Consider the following 13746-nt stretch of genomic DNA (forward strand, 5'->3'; position numbering starts at 1 on the left):
CACCGAGGACAATGTGGCAGATAACTTCACCAAAAGCCTGTCAGCACCTCTTTTTTTTTCACACGTCATCGACATGGCCTGGGAATCAGAGACATTAAAACAATGTCAAGGAAGGTTGTAAAATGACATTGTTTCTTGTGTACTCCGATAGGTTGCTATATCCACACATGGATGAAATTGTGCAACCACGTTACTTTAGGTACAACAGGTACTTCTGAGATCATTCCACAGTACTTCAGCCATATCATTGAGGAGGAATTCGTAGACACATGCAATGATATGGTGGTGTAGGATAGACTAGGACTTAGTCTATTTTGGTGTGTAGTACTTCGGTACTATATATACCAAGAACATTTCACGAAATTCAAACTCCTACCCTTGCATCAATGTGACTAGCATCGCCTTCTGTGGCCTAGCCTCTTGCTGCCTTTTGATCAAACAGTGTGTCATTTGGGCTATCCCCCTATTTCTTTGCTACAACTGCAAAAGCTGTTTCATAAGATAGACTATTGGAAACTATCTACCGTGGCATGTTGGTTTCCAGATAGTGCAGCCTATTCTAGTTTCAGTTGCGGCTTATTCCTTGGTCTTTTCAGACATTAAGGAATTTATGTCCAAGGTTATGGAATGTCTTTGGTGCACTAAAATTGACCGTAAGGCATTCCATCTCCTCCAAAACAATTATTCTTGTTCGCCCGAGATGCATGGGGGGTTTGCCTTTTTAAAACGTTCATACTCATGTGTTAGCTAGGAAGGCCATGCTTTTGTTCACCTTTTTGAAGCAACGTCAGCCATGGGCGGTTATGCTTTCTTGTGATATTACTTCCATAGCCGTGGATCTAGGAGCATGGGAGTCATTTCTGGCATCTTGACAAGTCTCTTACTTGGTCGGTGGATGTTTCTCATTTTTCCGTTCTTCTCTGCATCAGTCTCTCCAAGATGTGCATTCTCTTGGAGATCTCGAAGTGTTTTATCACTGTTTTTAGTTTTTTAGTAGTAACGATTCCATTTTGGGGTAGCTATGAATGTACATTCTTTTTAAATGAGATACTGCTTTTCACAAAAAAGTGTATGTGGAAGGTCAAGGTGAGGCCTGGTGCATAGAAGGTGCAGGGCAAAAGGATAGGATGGCGGAAGGTCATACAACAGGGCACAGGCAGCAGATCAGGATATCGGCGGAAAAAGTTACAGATGTACATACAACCATACTGCTGTACGACGACTGTACAGCTGAACAGTATGGGCAGGCAGGTTATTTTGTATTTTTACATATGACTATAAATATATAAAAAGGGGACATTCTCAAGCTGATGAGAAGACGCTGTTATTCTTGAAAAAACACCAAGGAAACAAATTAAACTCAGTGGAAGAGTTTGGTATGTTCTAAGGCTGATAGAGAATCCTTTTCATTGGCTGAATTTTCAGGTAACAAAATTAATGTTGATCTTAAAGTGCTTTCCAGAAGTAACAAGAAAGCTAGGGACAGACTTACAATAATTGATAGCCACAGTTTGAAACCAGTCGGTCATGCACGGTTCAGTTGATTCCAGAAATGAACCCTGATTAAGCCACAAATTGCAGCGCCTAAATAGTTGGATATGGTTACTGGTTTATGTCTAATTCAAAACTAAAATGAAACTTGTTGAGGCTCCATAACAGGGCAATGGAAGTTTTATTTAAAATACATTTATAATACAAGATAAGTGTTTGAATTGGTGCATGCAAAATTGGCATCAGCAGATGAATTTTCCTTTCATAAACAAACAATGATAGCATGAAAACACTTGGAGATAGCTTTGCAGTACAGCTTGGTGGCCGTCAAGTGCACTTCAACAATATGTTAGTAGAGGTCAAATCCTTAGTTAAAGCACTCACAAATGTGTCTGGTCTGGGCAGGGATGTGTCCCTACTTGGAAACTAACACAACATTCTCTATATAAATGCTCTGGAGATCCATACAGCAGGCACTGCAACCAATCAACACATTTACAAAGCTTAAGGGCTGCTCTTAGGGCCTTCCTGTCAAACCAATTCTGCAATGACTACATTGCTTTTCTTTAAAATCCTTGTCACTAGTACGAGCACTTCTATGCTACTCTTGCTTTGAAAAGGGTTGTCTTATGTTCTAGTTTTCCCTCTACATTTTCAACTGGTTTCACACACGTTCGTTAAGCTCAATAGAGAGTAGCCACCCTTTAACAGAATGAAACGATCCTTTATTCAGGTTAAGGAAAAAGAAACCATGAGCAATCTCATGGTTCTGTCTAGATGTCAAATCACGTGAACAGTACATTTGTATCTTCAATAAAGGGCAGGTTGAAGTTAATCTAGCTTCTTTCAGGACAGCATGTACTATTTTGCTTCCCACATATGAAGAGTTTTGCTCCTAGAATAGCGATGCATTGCTATGCTCTTGCATGGACAAGAACTACCCCATGTCTTCCACATCATTTGAAAGATGATATTCCTATGGAAATTTCCTTGGTTTGTGCCGCTCACCGGTTCACGAATGCATATATTTACATTCTCTTTCTCGTCATTACCATGCAAATGCAAGGAATATTTGGGTGTACATCTCCACATGAGAATCACAAATTTATATACTGTCTTCCCATTTAGAGACTTGAAGCAACAAATTGAATTTAGTTCAGCACATATATATATATATATGCTGACCTTTTTCTGAAGCTGGTGGTCATCATGGCTTGCCTTCATCTCATTCTCCATTCTTTTTCTATCAGCGTGTGCTAATTTTAGGATGTGTGAGACCTCAATAACCTCCTTTTCATGTTTCAAGCTCTGAGCAGCTAACGTCTACAAAATACATTATTATAATTCCGTTAGACGACTGAAATGTGACTTTTTCATGCGATAAAGCTTCTTGAGCAGGAACAAGCAATGGGACGTTGTAGATCATGAAATCACTTCGACGGGTAATATCGAAACACGGATGAAAATGCCAACCCTATGTTGATCTCCATTTTATGTGCAAGGTATGCATAGGTTTGACACCATGGCATGTTATTGAAGGCAGCTGGAATGATTCTGATTTTGATACGATGATTGAAAGCAAGAACTGACTGAAGCAACATAAGAAAAATTGTGCCTGTTTTCATAAGCTTGAGATGGATACATTATAGCTTGATTTGTTTATCTTACTCACTAGTAAAATACATATTTAAGCCAACCTAAGAAGAAAATTCAAGAACAGAGCCATTAAGGAGCTTGCAGACTGTTTTTATTCTTGCAGACATGAGACTTGCCTCTTCCAATCTTCTCTCAAGTTCTTCTACACTCAGCATAACTTTAGTCTTCCTTTCATTTTCTATGAGCAGTTTATCTATCTCCTTTTCCAGTCTCCGACAAAGGCTCTTGTAGTCATATTCCTCCTTCAGCTTCACCATATTCTCCACCTTCATTGCCTACATAAACAGTGAGAAGATGGACATGGAGAGACGTTCTATTAGACACTCAAATAACATTTTCAATGGGACTACTCTTACTCTGTGAGACTGTCAATCCAGATAACATAACTCCAAGCCGATTTCTGAAAATATATATCCCTGAAAAGTCGGAACACTTACTCTCTGCCCAAACATGATCGTGCTCACAGTTTCTGCACGATGGCGAGGAGATGGTCCAATAGTTATGAGCAGTGAAGTCCTGGCAGAGCCTGCAACATCAGCGAAACTAGCATGGTATCAAAGCCAGGGAGTATAACACACATTGTGCATGAAATCAACAATTGGAGTACTCGAGTTACAACCTGTGTGTATATTTTCCATAGGTATTCATATAGATACTCAACCCCCCCCTCTGACTTCCCTTTTTTTAATAAAAGGACTTCCATTAAGTATGAACAAAACCCGCGAGAGAAACCTCAAAGAGGAAATACATCATGCAATGCATGAGAAAAAACACTCCTTTAAAAAGGTCGAAAACAACAGACGGAGACTGAAAGTGCCATCTCATCCCTACACTAGACTCCGAGAAGAAGGGGGAGCCCCTCCATTCTCTGCAAAACGTAGCCCTCTAGCAGAAGCTACCCGAGAGGATCCCTGCATGCTTGCCCAGATGGCCATCAATGTGTGTATAGTGTTTGTCCATATATTGGCCAAAGTGTGAGAAGGGAAAACCTGGGATCCATCCAATGCCTCTGTGCATCTGGCTCTCCAAGTATGCCACACTGCAATACTCGCCAGTATCTCCCAAGAAGAATCCACAGAGGCATGCACTGCTCTAAAAGGAGAGGTAGGAACATCCTCGAGAGAGCATGGCTCAACTAAGGGGCGTTGAATCGATAAGGCTCAAGAAGAGTCATGTCTCTCATAAAAAAACCTATGGCCCCAAAAGAGAGAGCCAAGCAACTGAGCCCCAAGTCATTGAAGAAGGGGGAATGGACAAAAGTACTGAAAATCCCTGCTATCCCCCTCCAAATAATCTTTGCTTGTCTGCAATTCCATAAGCAATGCTGAATTCATTCCACCCATGAGGACAAGTAGGGCCGGCTCTGAACCTAGATCTCCACAGGTTCAATGCAATCTCACCATGAATAGAAAGCCAAAAGAAGAGAATTATTTTGAGGGATTTACAAAGTCTCTTCCAAAAGTTTTTCTAAATGTCAACAAAAACCGCAAACCTCTCCTAATGAGGAGCTCTGGAGGGCCTCCAACCTCTACAACTCAGCTGAAATTTCCTGGCATCGCTAGCAGTGTAACAAAAGGGGAGGCTCTTCTCTCGGTGCCTTTCATTGATCCACTCCCACTCCCTGGCATCCCACTGCAAGAACTTTATGGGAACACCCCTATAAAGCCACAATTTCCAAGCACCCAGGGAGACTGCCCTTTTTTTCCTTTCTTGAAATAGGCTTCTATATAAGATATGGAAGAAACAACCGCAGTAGAAGAAACTCAGGGCATAGAAATATCATCTGGAGCATGAAAAACGCTAGTAGTATGCCACTCTAAAAGTCTCAGCAAATGAAAAACTGGATAAGATCTAGGACCGGCTGAAACTGCCACATCATGCCTGTGATCGTCTCAAAAAATGACAGCCCCTTCACTGTTTGAGAAAAATCGTCGTCTTAGCCAAAAGCAAACCTAGAAGATCCTGGCATCCTCGATCATATGGCCATCAAGGTGTTTACAAAATCTGTCCAAATATTGGCCATGGTATGAGCTAGATGGACCTTGATGCCATCAATAGCGCATGTGCAACTAGATCTCTGTGTGTGCCATGCAGTTATGATTGCCACAATCTCCTAGAAACTGATGCGTGTGCAGGTTTGTACAGAGAAACAAAGATAGCATGAAGTCAATCGAACTATACACAATGGTTCCGAACCGTGATAGCCCAAGAGGAGGCCTAATTCTCATAAAACAATTGAGGCCTAAGCCATTGAACCCCAAGTGATGAGCAAAGTGGAGGAGGAAAATCTGCCCTGAAGTTCTACTATCCCAATCCAAATGATCTTAGCATGTCTGCACTTCCAAAGGCAGTGCTGAATAGACTCATCAACTGAAAAGCTCCATGGACAAGAGGGTTCAGCTCCAAAAATACTCCTACATTGACTTATTACAATTCCTCCATGAAGAGAAAGCCATAAGAAAAGAGTGACTTTTTTATTCTTGAAGGACTGTAGAGCCTTCTCCAAAATGATCACTAGTATCTCCAAGTTGCTCCCAATGGTGAGCTCTAGAGGTCTCCTCTAGTAACAATCTGAAATTTTTCAGCATTAATAATGGTGAAGTCAAAGAAAGGAAGACCCTTTGAGTTGTTGTCTGCTACAAACCACTCCCACTCACTTGGATCCCATTGAAGATACTTTATGGAGCCACCCCCATAAAGCCAAAGCCTCCAAGTACCAAGTGGGATATCTTACGGACGAGGTTCTAAGTACCAACAAGAAGCAAAATAATAATGTTGAACAAGGTCCTATGCCACAAGAGGGCTATAACCTGAAGAGGGATGCTTGTACCTGGAAAGCACCCATCCATCTACTAAGGCTATGTTATCCTCCATCTCTAGTGGCCTACTCCAGAGGGCTAGGTCAATCTATCTGCGGATTCCTCCTACCACTCCCTCTAAGGTGACTAGTCAATTGATGCTGTTAGGAAATGCAGTCAAGTTGAGTCAGTTTTATTCTAGTGAGTCCTAGTGTGAGTTTTATAGTACTTAGTGTGTGTGCGCCTATCCTATAAAGACATTGTACTTGTCATTTGTCATATCACTCAACTCATTCAAGTACAAGCTACTTTGGTCCACACGTGATTACTTATTCATTGCTTTCATTTCCTTTCCATTTCTTTATGTTTGCTATCTTTCCTCTCCGTTCCTAGTGTTGGCTTGCTTCTCTTCCTACCACTATGTTCCTTCATGTGGTATCAGAGCAATGTTCCTAGCCTTGTCTCTCCTTCCTCCTTGGAAGGCCCTCTTCTCTCTTGAGCTCCTCTACTTCTACTCCTTAGCCTCACCTTGAGTTGCTCATCTTCAACTTCGAGCTGGAACTGATCTGTGACTTGCTACTGCACATGTTCGAGCTGGAGCTGTTCTTTAAGTTGCTTGCTGGGCGGCGACTAGTTGTGCTACAGCCTGTTTGGATCTTCATAACAGCCCATGAGCTGGTTTCTTGGTGCTTAGGAGCTGTTTCTTGCTGCAGCAACCAACGGCAAGTGGTTTTCCAGCCCGCCATTGCCGCCTCGGTCTCCTCATCACTATTGAAGCTGCCTGAGCCAAAATCGTCAAAGAAGAAGGGTCACAACCTTTACGATGTCTCTACAGCCCAAACGGCATCGAATTTGAAGTCGAGCCAGAAGAGTAAAATGTAGATATTGTTGAGAGCTACATTTTCTTTTTGCAGCTTGTCAATCCGACATCTCTACAGAAAGATATGAGTATTTGAAGATCTGCCTGCCCAAGCTGTCTTAATTTTGCTTTTCAAATTTCTATCCGATATCTCAGAAATTTTTGGGTCTTTTGGGATTTTTGGCCTGAGCTGCACTTGGGGTTACAACTCTGCACATTTCAATCAGTTTTTTGCCAAACCCTACTTTTTGACAGAAACCCTAATTTCCAAAATTTAGGGCTCTTCTAACTTTTGCAGTCTTGAAAGCCTCTGACATGTAAATTTTTTGGGGATTTCTCAAAATTCATGTAATCTCATTACTATTTTATACGTTCATTTGGGGATTTTTTATATGTTTGAGTCAAGGGTACTTTGCCCTGGGTAGTCCCCCAAAATGAATGATGCAATTATGGTTTTCTTGAGTCAATAAAGGTTCTCTGCCTTGGACTCCTAAAATGATGTATTCATTTGTTTATTTTCTTGTGTGTGGCTCCATGTCCCTCAATCCTTGGAGCCTAGGGGGATGTATTGAGGAAACCTACTCTGTATTTGTTTTAGATGCGTCTATCTATCAAGCCTCGCATTTGAGTTCCAAGATGTTGGTGCTCTGGTTTCCTAGATCTCTGAGTTGGTCATGCATCCATATTAAGATATGAGCCTCTCACTCATGTTTGGGACATAAAGCCATGAGAGTTCTCAGCCCGACCTTTGAACCATGCTCAGACTTTAGCCTCTAAGATTGCATGGGAGCCATGTCCAGTTCCGACATTGCACAGTCCGATGACCATCATAGATCTTGTTTTGGGTTCCATTCCAATAGTCCCTCACCTTTCCTCCAAGGGGGGGTGTTAGGAAATGGAGTCAAGTTGAGTCAGTTTTGGTATGTTCTAGTGAGTCCTAGTGTGAGTTTTATAGTACTAGGTGTCTAGGAGTGCCACGTGTCATATTGGGAGTTATCCCATATACATTTAATACTTAGTGTGTTTGTGCCTATCCTATAAAGGCATTGTACTTGTCACTTGTCATATCACTCAGCTCATTCAAGTACAAGCTACTTTGGTCTACAGGTGAGTACTTGTTCATTGCTTTCATTTCCTTTCTATTTTATTTTCATTTCATTATATTTACTATCTTTCCTTTCTGTTCCTAGTGTTAGCTTGCTTCTCTCCCTACCACTATGTTCCTTCAGATGCGTATATTCTTAAGGATGGTCCTTGAAAACCTTCCAACAGCCCACAAATTAAGCAGAGCTCTCTCCCATGTGGACCACTGCATACATCTTGAGCCACCAAGAGGTCTATCAAGCTCATCCAATATAAAATCATTTCACATGATTGCTGCCTATCAATCTCTCTTTTTTCAAAAAGAACACTTCATTAAGTATGATTGAAAACCACAAGAGCAAGCTCTAATGCGGGAGTACAACATGCCATGCATGAGAAGAAAACAAACAGCTCAAAAAGAGCTAACAAAAATTGAAGGTGGAGGCTGAAAATGCCACCTCAAGCCTGAAGAAGACTCAGAGAAGAAGGGAGATCCTCTCCAAACTTTGAAGAAGATAGCCCTCTTGGCAGTAGCTGCTCTGGAGGATCCCTGCATGCTCGACCAGATGGCCATCAGGGTATGTATAGTATCAGTCCATATACTGGCCATAGACTAGAAGGGATGAGCCTGTGAGCCCTCTATCGCCTCCGTACATTTGGCCCTCCATATATGCCATGCTGTAATGCTAGCCAGAATCTCCCATGATGTTTCTACCGAGGCATGAGCAACTCTGAAAGAAGTGAAAGGAACATCCTAAAGGGAATAAGAGTCCACAGAGTGCCGTCGTATATAATAAAGGCTGAATCTGAGTCATGTCCCTCGAAAAACACCTGAGGGCCAGTGAGAGATAACCATGCCACTGATCCCCAGGTCATGAAGAAGGATGCTCTATGAAAAATACAAAGAATCCTAGCAACACCCCTTCCAAATCGTCCTCACCTGTCTGCACTCCCAAAGGCAAAGCTGAACTGACTCAACTACTGTGTGACATCGAGGACAAGTAGGGTCAGCCCCGAACTTGGATCTCCATAGGTTCACTACAATCCCTCCATGAATAGAAAGCCAAAAGAAAAGAGTGATCTTTCTATTCCTGAGGGATTTCCAGAGCCTCCTCCAAAAGTTCCTCTGCATCTCTACAGGAATCCGAAAAGAATCCCAATGTGGAGCTCTAGAAGGCCGCCAACCTCTACTGCTAAGCTGAAGTCTCTTGGCATTTCTGACTGTTTAACTAAAGAAGGGGATGCTCTTCTCTCGGTTACCTTCACCAATCCATTCCCATTCCCCAGGGTCCCACTGCAAGAACCTAATGGGGGAACCACCATACAGAGTCTCCAAGACCCAAGTGCCAAGAGAAGAGGGTCGGGATCAAGATACCATTGTGAATCCGTGCCCACTCCATGTAACCTGCAATCCTAATAGATTGGAAGGCAACCTCCAAAAGAATACCACCTAAAGATCTGAGAAGTCTACCTCCCGACTCAACATCAAAGACCAAGGTCTCCTCAAGTACATCCCGCAAGGCTATGACCTATAAAGGAATACCCATCCTTGTGAAAGCTCCCAACCAAGTGGACTTTGTGATCGGCAAATCATCTATATCTATCCACTCTACTAATATGGCTGCCTCTATCTGCTGCATCCTAACTGCACTCCCTCTGAGATGGCTAATAGAAGTGAGTCTCTAATCCTCTGGAAGCTGCTTAAATGCCTTTTAGACACCTACTGTAGAAGCAGGTCCCTCTCCCATCTAGACCGCTGCATATAATGTGACTCTCCTAGTGATCTGCCATGCTCATCCAATATGGACTCATTCCACATGATTGGCTGCCTATCTATCTCTTCTCAAGAGGAGGGTGGAACTCTCCAAAGAGTGTTTCTGAAGCTGCCCCAAGCTTTCAGAATGGCAGCCATGAGAAGGGAAGAGGGAGATCTAAGATGGGCTGAAGTAAAATTCCATCTGGAGCTGTCCATCCAATCTCCCCCATGGGATGGTATGCAAGACTGAATGTTGCATAAGAAAAAATCCTTCCAAGATTCCTGTCCAAGCATCAATCCTCGTACTATGAACTTGCAAAGAGCAAGGCCATACACTGCAAGTTCGGATCAATAAAATTGAGGTGTGGGGAGAATGACAGTCTCCCAAGCCACCCTGGCCACAACATCTGAGGTGCCATCTATTTCACTCCAAAGGAAATTCCCCATAGGTCTCATGAGCTGAGCGATACAACCTCTAGATCTGCACCAGCAAGAGCAGACGAACCAGGCAGTAGCCAATAGTACCTGACAACCACCACCCTAGATGCGAGGTCAAGTCTGGCGGAACTCCAAAAAATTAGTTTCCTCCTGATACTCTCTAACACAGGAGCAAACTGCTATGTTGGAGAGATCCCCAACCCGATCTAGCATCCTAAGTACCTGATGGAAACACCCCTTTGAATCCAAGTGAACCCTATGTCGTTACCCAAGTCTGGAGTGTCCTCATCACTAATCCAGAAACCATTGGATTTATTCCAATTAATGTGAGCCCCTCCAGCTGTGCAAAATAAATCCAAAGCTGTCCTGAATGAAGTGAGTGTCTATGGTTGCCTATCAATCTCATCTTGCATAACACGGGAAATTCTTTGTAATGAGTTAACGAAGCTCTGCCAAGCTCCAAAATTAGTAACATAAGTGGTGTGTAAGGCATCATGATGTTCGCAAAAGTAAAGATCCATCTAATCCTGTCCATCCAATCACCGCATAAAGAGGACTGCAAGAGCCAATATGATACATGAGTGTTTAAAATATAGATCGGTACGCTTATACCATACATATATGTTTCAGATTGTCATGAAAGTTTCTAGGGGACTTCTTTTAGATAAGTGCATCTACCCACAAATTTTCATATGGATCCAACACAACTTGGCATGGCTTGGAGATATGAGACATTCAAACAATGTCAAGGGGGGTTGTAAAATGACATTGTTTTCTGTACTCCCATAGGTTACTATATCGGGAGGGGGGGGGGGGGGGGGAGAACAAGTAAATGGGCTAATGAATGTGTGTGTGTGTGTGTGTGTGTGGCCTTTGCACGTTCGTCTTCGAATAGTGCAGTCCATCCTTGTGGCATATATTCAATTTTACTTGGCCTTGATCATGTTCACTAAAGCAGATCTTACATCTTTCATGTCTGTCTTTATGGAAATCTTTTGGCAATCCAAACATGGCAAAAAAAGTCTCAGGCTGCTTTCGATGCATCACATTTGTTCTCCCAAGATGCATGGTGGATTGAACATCACGGATATTCATGTGCATATCCTTGCCCACAAGGGGAAAATATTGCTGCAATTTCTGCAAGGTGATCAGCCTTCTTATGATTAGATCTCTGGTCACTCATATCAGTCTTTCTGTGTTTGGTCATTGGCAACTTGATCAATGGGATTTCCTTTTTGGCTGCACTGATGGCACTTTGCCTAGCTGCCCTTTTGTCTCCTGCCTGCTTCTTGATTGGAAGCATGTTCTTTCTCATCTGGAATGGAATGGACGGCAATCTTTGCTTGGGAATTCTTTGAGAGCTGAAAGCATTCACTGGTTGAAAGTCATTCAGCCTCCCTTGGCTTTACAAGAACCTCGATGTTCCTACTTTGTCTCGTTTAAAGGCATCACCTCGATTGCTGATGTTATAGATGATGCTATAACTGTGCTCCCTTTTTCTCTGGCAACCACCAGATATGGATTGGGCTCTCATTATCGTCCTTTGTGGCAACAAATTACTTCTATGCTTTCGCCTTTTGTTCCGATTCCTCCTTTGGAACTCCAAGACCGACTGGAAGATTGGACTTTGACCTCTCCAAGGTCCTCTTCTCGTCCTTTGAGGCTATCTCAGATTATTGTGCCTGCATTGTATAAAATCCTTTTGCCTCAACCTTGGGTTTCAGAGAGAGGTGATTTTGTTTGACGAATGCATCGCCAGCCAAGTGGTGGAGAAAAAGATTACAACAACTTTGGGCCTGTAAAGTACCGCTTCAGCAACATGTTTTCTTTTGGCGAGTTCGTTTGGAAGTGTTTCCATCAGGACAGCTATTAGCTCATCGACACATTGCTCCTGCACTTTGCCACAGATGTTCTGCTTCTTCGAAGACTGTGCCTCACTTGTTTTGGCAATGTCGTGCTCTCGTGAGTTTTTTGATCTGCTTCGATAGCGCCTGCAAGCGAGATTCCCATATCTTCCGTTTGGGAAGTTCTTCTAGCTATTTGGGTTTCATCCATCCAAACCGGAGTTTCATCTTTTCTTCGTTTGGGTTCGCTACTGGGCATTATGGACTTTATGGACATATAGGAATTGTAAAGTCTTTGGTGATCCTACTTTCTCTCTGTTTGGCTTTTTCAAGCGTTCTCTGCAACAATCTTTCTTTGATTGCTTGCAGACCCGCTGCATAGATCATGAGGTCTTTTTGGCATATACTGAAATTTTCAGTGGATGTAATTGCAGCACGCTGTTTGGAGGTTGCTACTCATATAATATAATCAATCAAAAATTTCACCCCAAAAAAATGTGTGTGTGTAAAATGTGTGTGTGTGTGTGTGTGTGTGTGTGTGTGTGTAGCTTGCCATCAAGGAGATCTTCCTCAGTCATGCCTGGAAATAGTTTTTCTTTGCTTTTGATTTCCTGTTGAGGCTCTCTGCTTTTTTGAGACCCTCATGTAAATTTTGCTGATAATATAATCATGGATTTACCAAAAAAAAAAAAAAAAAAAGTGTGTGTGTGTGTGTAAAAAGCTCTTTTGCAAGCTAATGGCGACGCAAATTGGCCAAGTGGTAGGTTCGCGCAAGGATGACTCAATTTTTGGATAAAGGATGCTCTTCTAAATCCTTTTTTCAAGGGTTACATGCTTCCATGAGAAAGACATCTTGCCTCAGAGTCCGTAAACGGGATGGTGAATGGACTCGGTCTTTCTCAGAGCTTCAACATGAATGCTTTTCTTACTTTCAGTAGCTGTTTGCACCCCCTGATACTACTTCTTTGCAAGAATTACAAGCTCGGGAGACTTTTTTGCATCATGTGCATCCCATTATCAACCCCTCTCAAACTGGATATGCCTTTCACTGATAAGGAGCTTGATGATGCCTTGTCTCATCTTAGCCCTGGTAAGGCACCGGGGTATGATGGTCTCACAGTGGAGTTTTTCTTACACTTTTGGGAGGATCTTAAAGGTGTCATCTTGCAAATGATCAATAACTCTTGGCACACAGGAGTACTCCCCTCCTCATGGAAGCATGGCATAGTTAAACTCATTCCCAAGCGGAAATTGTGTGAGCATCTCATGGATTGGAGGCCCATCACATTGATGCCTGTTGTTTACAAACTCTTTGCTAAAATGCTAGTGCACCGTCTTCATCAAGTGCTTTATGAGGGTTTGCATCCTTTGCAATATGGTTTCGTCCCTCGGAGGCAGATTCATGATAATATTGGCAATGCTCTCATGGCTATTGAATATGCAAAATATTCTGAACAGGATGTTTTTATTATGCAAGTGGACTTTGCCAAAGCTTTTGACACGGTCAACTAGGATTTTATCTCACAAACAATGGCTAAGATGGGCTTTGAGCCAAAAATGGCTAATGTCATCTACTGCTTATATGCTGGCTCTACAGCCCAATGCATCCTTGGAAATCATCTCTCGCAATCTTGGTCCTTGGGTCGTTCGGTTCGACAAGGATGTCCACTCAGTGCCCTGTTATATGCCATTGCTACTCACTCACTTCTCTCATACTTGGATCATCTTACCGCACAAGGTCTCCTCACTGGTCTTCAGATTCCTGGAGCCCCTTCCTTTATTGCTCAGGCTTATGCAGATGATTCATTTTTTATGCAACAT

At 42.5% G+C, this 13746-nt stretch overlaps 1 protein-coding gene across 4 annotated transcripts in view; it reads right to left on the reverse strand.

Annotated features, from left to right (window-relative positions):
- The window catches only part of LOC147886093 (kinesin-like protein KIN-UB), a 146682-nt gene that overhangs the window by 15567 nt on the left and 117369 nt on the right, over positions 1–13746 (reverse strand). For 3 of the 4 annotated variants that reach the window (XM_087395856.1, XM_087395857.1, XM_087395858.1), the window contains 3 exons: positions 3585–3673; positions 3264–3422; positions 2677–2814 (listed from right to left, as the gene is read on the reverse strand). In XM_087395856.1, the coding sequence (XP_087251982.1) occupies positions 2677–2814; positions 3264–3422; positions 3585–3673 (386 nt within the window). The remainder of the gene's footprint in view (positions 1–2676; positions 2815–3263; positions 3423–3584; positions 3674–13746) is intronic. The other variant, XM_087395859.1, reaches the window with a different exon arrangement.

This window comes from Dipteris shenzhenensis, chromosome 24 (assembly GCF_047967505.1).
Source record: "Dipteris shenzhenensis isolate YYH24624 ecotype China chromosome 24, Dip_SZ_1.0, whole genome shotgun sequence".
Lineage (NCBI taxonomy): Eukaryota > Viridiplantae > Streptophyta > Polypodiopsida > Gleicheniales > Dipteridaceae > Dipteris > Dipteris shenzhenensis.